Source organism: Eriocheir sinensis, chromosome 60, assembly GCF_024679095.1.
Source record: "Eriocheir sinensis breed Jianghai 21 chromosome 60, ASM2467909v1, whole genome shotgun sequence".
Taxonomy (NCBI): domain Eukaryota; kingdom Metazoa; phylum Arthropoda; class Malacostraca; order Decapoda; family Varunidae; genus Eriocheir; species Eriocheir sinensis.
Window position 1 is genome coordinate 5,913,345 of NC_066568.1, and position 9,373 is coordinate 5,922,717.

At 36.1% G+C, this 9,373-nt stretch overlaps 1 protein-coding gene across 1 annotated transcript in view; it reads right to left on the reverse strand.

Annotated features, from left to right (window-relative positions):
• LOC126985616 (dipeptidase 1-like) overlaps positions 1-9,373 on the reverse strand; it is a 130,931-nt gene that overhangs the window by 34,389 nt on the left and 87,169 nt on the right. The window contains exons 8-9 of the mRNA XM_050840772.1: positions 5,812-5,988; positions 3,058-3,142 (exon numbers count right to left, since the gene is read on the reverse strand). Coding sequence (XP_050696729.1) covers positions 3,058-3,142; positions 5,812-5,988 — 262 coding nt within the window. The remainder of the gene's footprint in view (positions 1-3,057; positions 3,143-5,811; positions 5,989-9,373) is intronic.

Consider the following 9,373-nt stretch of genomic DNA (forward strand, 5'->3'; position numbering starts at 1 on the left):
TCACTCACTAACTCACTCACTCACTCACTCACTCACTCACTCACTCAATCTCACACTCACTCACGTACTCACTCACTAACTCACTCACTCACTCAATCTCACACTCATTCACGTACTAACTCACTAACTCACTCACTCACTCACTCAATCTCACACTCACTCACGTACTCACTCACTCACTCACTCACTCACTCACTCAATCTCACACTCACTCACGTACTCACTCACTAACTCACTCACTCACTCACTCACTCTCATTCACTCACTCACTCACTCACTCATTCACTCACTCATTCACTCACTCACTAAATCACTTTCTCTCACTCTCACTCACATTTCCTTCCCTTCGTCCTTGAATTGAGAGATAGATAGATAGATAGAAAGATGGGTAGATAGATAGAGAGAGAGAGATAAATGTTGCTTCCAGTTTTTTTTTCTTGTATCAGTTTTCTTTTCTTTTAATTGTTCCTTTTTTACATATAATGGTTGTAATCATTTTAGGTGATACTGTCATTAGCTACCATTATTATTATTATTATTATTATTATTATTATTATTATTATTATTATTATTATTATTATTATTATTATTATTATTATTATTATTATTATTATTATCATTGTTCTTTTATTCGTGACTCGCTGTTTTTCTTTTTGGATATGATAAAAAAATACTGTAGCTATTATTATTTATTATTATTATCATCAGTCATTGTTATTATTAGTTTAACATCTATTTTCCTCTCTCTCTCTCTCTCTCTCTCTCTCTCTCTCTCTCTCTCTCTCTCTCTCTCTCTCTCTCTCTCTCTCTCTCTCTCTCTCTCTCTCACTGGCAGGTGGAGACAGGTGAGGTTGATATGACTTAATTACCTGGGAACCTTTTACCTTTCCATGGGGAGAACACCTGTCCTACCCTCCCTAACCTCCCCTCCCCTTACCCCTCCTCCTTCCCCTCCCCTCCCCTCCCTCCTTACCTTAAAGTGAATACTTGTGATGGCTCCACCTTTTCCCTTTACCTGTCCTTGCCTATTCCCTACCTTACTTGTCTGTCTTGATCACACCTCTACCTGTGTGATTACCTGTTCCCTACTTTACCTTTGTTACCTGTATATGCTCACCTGTCTTTTCAATTCCCTACCTTTCCTTTACCTGTGTGTTCTTACCTGTTTCCTACCTTACCTGTCTTACCTGTATATGCTTACCTGTCTTTTTCTTTCCTTTCTTTTATCACCTTTACCTGTTTTCATATGTGTCTATCTTTTCTTTAATTAGTTTTCTACCTGTTTTCATTATCTATATTTCTTTGGTCTAACTTTTCTACTTATCTGTCGTTTCAAATTGCTTATCTTCTCTACATCTTTTCAATCTATTTTTTCTATCAATCTTTTCTAAATAGTTTGCTACCTGTTTCAAAGCGTCAATTCTGTTCTGTCGACTTTTATTTTGCTTTTTTTATTTCCTTTCTTTGTTCTACTTCCATATTCTTTTTTGTAACTTTTTTTTATTCTTTTCTCAACCTCCAACCTCTTCCGTCCTTCCTCCTCCTCCTCCTCCTACTCTTCCCATCGTGCCTCATCTTCCTGCCTTCTTCTTATCTTTATCCATCTCATCAGCCTCCCTCTCTCCTCCTCCTCCTCCTCCTCTTAAGTTAACTCTCCCAAGTGCCTCTTCTTCCTCCTCCTCCACTTCAATATATTTCATTCTCTAATTACCCGCCCTCCTCCTCCTCCTCCTCCTCCTCCTCCTCCATCCACACCCACAGAAGTCATAGAGGCGATTCAGAGGCGAGTCAACCCAATTAGCTTCCCCCACAATCCTCTGCAAGTCGAATTAGAATGCAAATAAAAGGTTTTCATTCTGGACCTTGCGATTCGCCTCTTTCTATATGTCTAAATAACGATCCGATCCTTTATGATGAGAGAGAGAGAGAGAGAGAGAGAGAGAGAGAGAGTTATGAGTATGTTTTGTTTCCTGTGAATTTTAATGCCCCTCTCTCTTTCTTCTCTCTCTATATCTCGATCTCTCTCTCTCTCTCTCACACACACACACACACACACACACACTCACACACACACACAACCCCCTCTCCCCCAACACACACTATTTATTCAACCATTTTTTTCTCTTTCTGGTTAATTCCTTTTTTTTTTTTTTAACCTATTACTTTCCCTTTCCGCGCCTGGCATTCCCTCAGGTGTGCAGCGCGGAGACACCTGTTAAATTAATGCTCCCTATAATGTTGCCTGGAATTTATGGGGGAACTCTCTTCACTCTCGTTTTTTTTACCTCTCGTCGGCTTTCACTGCCCACTGTTTGTCTCGTTATGTAAATCTTACGTTGAACTCTTGGTAAAAAGGATGGTTTATTTATCTATTGGTTGTTCTTTTTGTTGTTGTTGTTGGAAGAGTTTACTGAAGGTGTTTACTTATTTTTTTGTTTATTTTACTTTTCGTTTTTTTATTTGTTTTCGTTTATCTTTTTTTTTTTTTCGTTTATCTCTCTACTACTTTTTTTTCTTGGAAGTGTTTGCTGAATGCGTTAAATCACTCCTTTTCATTTTAAATCACTCCTTTTCATTTTAATCTACGTCCTCATTTGAATTTCAGCTATCGTATTTTTTTTCGTTTATCTATTCACTTTTTTTTTAAACCTCATTACAGATGTTCTACTCTTCGATTGTTTATATTTCATCATTTTTGTCTTGGAGCGGTTCACTGCAGGCTTTATCATTGTCATTCTGTTTTATGCTTTATTTTCTGCAAACTGTTTATTGTTGGCGTTCCAGTTTTCGTATAGTGTTTTATTTATTTCGTGTTATCTTTTTCTCTCTTGGAATTGTTCATCTCACTACTACTACTACTACTACTACTACTACTACTACTACTACTACTACTACTACTACTACTACTACTACTACTACTACTACTACTACTACTACTACTACTACAACTACAACTACAACTACTACTACTACTACAACAAAAACTCCTCTTACATCATCTACCCTCACCACCACCACCACCACCACCACCAAAACAACAACCACAACAACACTCACTGGCCACATGCGTTACGTTCGCCGTTCCGTTGCAGTTGACGTGGTCGGCGTAGAAGCTCACCATCACGAGGCCACGGTTGTGTTTCTGGGGAAAGAGGAGAAAAAGTGAAACAGTTAAAAGCTACATGGAAAAATGATGTACTTAGGAATATAATAAAGAGTTAAGTGGGAAGTATATAGAGATAACGAGAGAAAATTTGTTACGGAATATGATGAAATAGGAAGACAAAGATTTAATTGTCATGTGAGAAAATAGAGGAGACAAAATAATCTATGTGAAAAATTACTTTACATGAAAATAACAAAAAAAGTAGTAAAGATATTTATACGTGAGGGAAATATAGATGGAAAGAGAGAAATGTTAAGCGTTATGTGGAAAGAGAGAGTATTAATAGTTATTTGAAAAAAAATAAATGAACAAAGTGGAGAAATTATCCGTTCCTTAAAATAAATGGAAGAAAAAATAAATGCTCACAGAAAATTCATAATCGTTGCGTAAGAAAATTAACAGAGAAATCATGAAGCGAAAAAGTAAGATAGAAGAGAGAGGCATAAATTTACTTAGAAAAATATATTAAAACGGATCCGGAAACAAAGATAGATAAAATACGTGATAAAAAATGAAACAGTGCAGGAAAAAAAGAAAAAGAAAAATATTGGTTAGTGAGAATTACAGAGCGGAAAAATAATTGTGGGAAGATAATTAATGAGAAGAGGAATAATTATGAGAAAGAGAGGAAAATATAAATACTGTTGGAATTCTCTCTCTCTCTCTCTCTCTCTCTCTCTCTCTCTCTCTCTCTCTCTCTCTCTCTCTCTCTCTCTCTCTCTCTCTCTCTCTCTCTCTCTCTCTCTCTCTCTCTCTCTCTCAAGCCCTTCATCTTTCCTTTTATCTATACCTACACTTTCCATCACAATCTCTCCCTCCCTTCTCTCCCTCTCTCTCTCTCCCTCCCTCCCTCTCTCCCTTGATCACCTCCTCTCTCTCTCTCTCTCTATCTCTCTCTCTCTCTCTCTCTCTCTCTCTCTCTCTCTCTCTCTCTCTCTCTCTCTCTCTCTCTCTCTCTCTCTCTCTCTTCCTTCCCTACATCCATAACTTTCAGTCTTCCTCTCATACATTCTCTCACTCCCTCCTCCTCCTACTCGTCTTCTAGCTGACCTCAATCCTTCCTCTTGCACATATCCCTACCTTCCCTCCCTCCCTACCTCAATCCCTCCTCCTCCTCCTCCTCATTTTCTCTACTCAACTTCCCTCCTTTCACACAGACCTTTTCTCCCTCCCCTCCCTCCCTCCTTCCCTCTCTCCTTTCCTCCCCCTCATTTTCTCCGTAACTTTCACCCTTTTCTCACAACATAACCTCTCCCTCTCCCCCTCTCCCCCTCTCCCTCTCCCTCTCCCACTCCCTCTCTCTCTCTCTCTCTTCTCAGAAAAGCAAACTACCTCCAACAAGCGTTACGAGATTCATGCAGAAACCTCGACCCTTTTGTGTGTGTGTGTGTGTGTGTGTGTGTGTGTGTGTGTGTGTGTGTGTATTAGAGAGAGAGAGAGAGAGAGAGAGAGAGACGAAGTAAGCCGTGAATGGGAAAGCAGAAAAATGGAGGGGAAAGTTCTAAGAAAAGTCAGCCAAAAAAAAAAACAGAAATAGGAAGAAAATGAAAAAAAAGGGCAAACAAAAAGGGAAGTGGGAGGGAGTCATGAATGGGGAGGTGGAAGAAAAGTGGAAAAGTTTGGAGCAATGAAGAAAAAGTGGAAAACAAGAGAACTTCATGAAAGGAGAAGATTGGAAGGAAGAAAAAAAAGTGAAGGGAAGCAAAGAGTAAGAAAGAAAAGAACCAAAATAAATAGCAAAAAAAAAAAAAATAACGAGAAAAAATAGACAAGAATAAAAAAAAAAATAACTAAAATATATAGTAGGAGAAGGAATAAGAAAAGAAGGTGAGGTTTAGAGGATAAAATAAAATAAAAATTGATAAAGAAAAATAAAAGTTATACAGCATGAGCAGCAGAAAGGAAAAGAAAAAAGGATAATAAAAGAGAAAAAGAGAAAAATGGATTAAAAAAGACAAAAAAGATGATATATGAGAGAGAGAGAGAGAATGTTAGTGAGAGTCGAAGTATGCGAAGAAGGAGGAAAAGGAAGAGAGAGAAAGCGTGGAGGAAAGTGAGGAAAGAATGAGGAAACATTAAAGAAGAAAGAGAAAGACAGACAGACAGACAGACAAGACAGAAAACAGACAGATAAATAGACAGACAGAGGCATACCGAGAAAGAGAGAAGGAGAGAGAGAGAAACTGACAGAAGGAAAGAAATGAAATAACTAATCAAAATAAAACTAAGGTAAAACATAAGGAGAGACAGACAGACAGGCAGATACATAAACAGACAGTCAGACACACACACAAAGACAGACAGAGAGTGAGAAAGACAAACAATCAAAGCAAATAAACGAAAAACAATATAAAAAAAACGAGAAAAAAAAACACAAAAACACGAAAGGTAATAATAAACAATAAAATACCAGTCTTCAAAAATTTTAAGAGGTAACTACTAACAAAAAAAAAAAAATGACACGAAAAACTTTAACCACAACTGTTTAGACATTCCTCTGAAGAAGCCCACTTAGGCGAAACTAGTCAGGAGTAAACACTCGTTCCCTAGCCCGTGTTCCTTCACCACCTTTCATCATTCATCATTTTAACCATAACAACAAAATCACCACCAACACTACAACCCGCAACACCAAGAACACTCACCACCTGTCTGAGCACATCGTCCGGCACGTTCCTGGGGTTGTTGCAGAGCGCGCGGGAGCAGGAGTGGGAGAAGATGATCGGCGCTTTAGTGGCCGCTAGCGTGTCCTTCATGGTCTGCGTGGACACGTGCGACAGGTCCACCATCATGCCCAGCCGATTCATCTCCTGCACGATCTTCTGCAGGTACGAAAAGGTAGACAGGTGTTAGTAGGTGAAAGTGTTAATTGGCTTCTTTTTTCTGCAACAAAGGAGACAGCTCAAGGGCACACAAAAAGGAAACAATAATAAAAAAAGCTCGCTAACTCGCTGCTCCTATAAAAAGAATCAAAAGAATACCATAACGAGAAAAAAGACAGACAGAGAGAGACTGACAGAAGGAAAGGAAGAAATGAAGGAAGGAACTAATAAAAATAAAAATAAGATAAGATATAAGGAGAGACAGACAGACAGGCAGGCAGATACATAAATAGACAGTCAGACATATACACAAAGACAGAGTGAGAAAGATGGGTAAAAAAAGTAAAGAATCAATGCAAATAAACGAAAAACAACATTAAAAAACGAGAGGAAAGGTAGGTTGGTGATAGCTTCCAGGTATATTGAAGAAGCTACAAAGGGTCTTCTTCAGCAGGGGAGGAAAAAAAGGTTCAGGTGTTAGATTGAAGATATTTTGGGCAAGTGAAAGTGAGATGGTAGACAGGTGTTAGACAAAGTAATTTGAGGAAAGGTAGATAGGTCATAAATCACAGGTATTTGGGGGCAGGTGAAGGTACTCGATCTTTTGAAGGTAGGGAAAGGTACAAATCCTCTTATTAAACTCTTTTACGTCCTTTGATAGATTCGTTTTCTCTGTTTGTTGCAGAGGAGACAAAGATGGAACAGGTGTTAAGGACAGGTAAGATTATACTGTTTTTTCACACCTTTCGTAAACTAATTTTTTCATGTTTCTTTTCGCACCTTTGGGTGAAAAAGGTGAGCGAGGATTCTTTTACTTTTCATAATTTTCGTTTCATCACATTTTAACATATTCTCAGCTTCTGTCAGGTTATTTTTACTCTAGCTTGGCGCGAAAAAGGCGAGAGGGCGAGAGCAAGGATTATTTCACTTTAAGATTCTTGGTTTCGTTACACGTTTTATATTTTTCTCCTGTTTTTTTAATATATTTTTGTAGCTTGAGCAGGAGAGAAAAAAGTTTAAAATGTGTGTGAGAATGAGAATACTTTTACTTTCATGATCTTAATTTAGAGTAGATAGTTTAGAATATTAGTTTATTAGAATAGTGAGTTTAGGATGATTTTGAACCTTACTTGGATAGCTAGTTTAGAAGAGTTAGTTTAGAATCTTAGTTAATTAGAATAGTGAGTTTAGGATAATTTAGAATCTTACCTGGATAGCTAGTCTAGAAGAGTTTAGAATCTCAGTTAATTAGAATAATGAGTTTAGGATCATTTAGAACCTTACTTGGATAGCTAGTTTAGAAGAGTTTAGAATCTCAGTTAATTAGAATAGTGAGTTTAGGATCATTTAGAACCTTACTTGGATAGCTAGTTTAGAAGAGTTTAGAATCTCAGTTAATTAGAATAGTGTGTTTAGGATAATTTAAAACCTTACTTGGATAGCTAGTTTAGAATAGTTTAGAATCTTAGTTAATTAGAATAGTGTGTTTAGGATAATTTAAAACCTTACTTGGATAGCTAGTTTAGAATAGTTAGTTAAGAATCTTAGTTAATTAGAATAGTGAGTTTAGGATAATTTAAAACCTTACTTGGATAGCTAGTTTAAAATAGTTAGTTAAGAATCTTAGTTAATTAGAATAGTGAGTTTAGGATAATTTAGAACTATATTTGGGTAGCTAGTTTAGAATAGTTAGAGAAGTTGAGTTAAATAGTTAAAAATCTTAGTTGTCTAGCATCTTATATATTTTAGTTCAGAGTAGTTAGTTTAGAATCTTAGTTTGAATAGTGAGTTTTGAATCATTTAGCACCTTAGTCAGAAGAGTTAGTTTAGAATAGTCAGAAAAGTTGAGTTAGAATAATTAAAAATCTTAGTTTCCTAGCACCTTATATATTTTAGTTCAGAGTAGTTAGTTTAGAATCTTAGTTAATTAGAATAATGAGTTTAGAATCATTTAGAACTTTAGCTGGAAGAGTTAGTTTAGAATTGTTAGAAAAGTCGAGTTAGAATAGTTCAAAGTCTTAGTTTCTCTGCACTTTTTATATTTTAGTTCAGAGTAGTTAGTTTAGAATCGTAGTTAGAATAGCGAGTTTTGAATCATTTATCACCTTAGTCAGAAGAGTTAGTTTAGAATAGTTAGAAAAGTCGAGTTAGAATAGTTCAAAGTCTTAGTTTCTCTGCACTTTTTATATTTTAGTTTAGAGTAGTTAGTTTAGAATCGTAGTTAGAATAGTGAGTTTTGAATCATTTAGCACCTTAGTCAGAAGAACTAATTTAGAATAGTTAGAGAAGTCGAGCTAGAATAGTTTAAAATCTTAGTTTCTCTGCACCTTTTATATTTTAGTTCAGAGCAGTTAGTTTAGCATCTTAGTTAATTAAAAGAGTTAGTGTAGAATAGATAGAAAAGTCGAGTAGGAATAATTTAAAAATCTTAGTTTCTCTGCGCTTTTTATATTTTAGCTTAGAGTAGTTAGTTTAAAATCCTAGTTTATCAGAATCATTTATAACTTTATCTGGATAGCTAGTTTAGAATAGTTAGAGTAGTCGAGTTAAAATAGTTAAAAATCATAGTTTCGCAGCATTTTTTACATTCTTCTCTCTTTGGTTCACATTTTTTTTAGTTTACCCAGGTGAGAGAGAAAAAGATCAACAGGTGTTAGCGCAAGTATTCATTATAAAATTTACCTGAGAAAAGCGATACCAGATGCTGCTCCGAAAAGAGTGTAAACGAAGAGTGTTCATACGAGCGGTAGAAAATATGTATAAATAAAAGTAACGGTTTAATATCAGAATAAATGTTTGGTGAAATGAAGTGAAAATAGCGTAATAAAAATGCTTGAGATTATTATTTTTATGTAAGAGAGAGAGAGAGAGAGAGAGAGAGAGAGAAAGAAAAAATGAAGAACCTCGTAAAAATTAAATAAAATAAAACAAAAATGTAGAACCACAGAAAGAAGAAAGAGAGAAGAGAGAAAGAAAGAGAGAGAAAAATAACCAAAAACCTTATAAACAGTAAATAAAAAAAACAGGTATATTGAATTTCGTATTAAAACGTTATAGTTAAAACTCCCCAAAGGAAACAAAGAAAAATAAGGAAAGGAAGAAAGGAAGGAAGAGAAAAACACTAATGAGGTAAAGACGAAGGAGGGGAAAGAGAAGGAGGAGGAGAAGGAGGAGGAAATAATGACGGATAAAAAGCAGGAAGGAAAAAAGAAATGCTAATGAGCTTCAAAAGTCCCTTAATATAGTTCCCCGAAAGCGAGAAATCAAACAGAAAAATTAATAACAAAGAAGGAGAAGTTAATAAGATCTGCATTTGTTGATTCTGCGCCGGGCAAGACTTCCGTGTGTGTGTGTGTGTGTGTGTGTGTGTGTGTGTGTGTGTGTG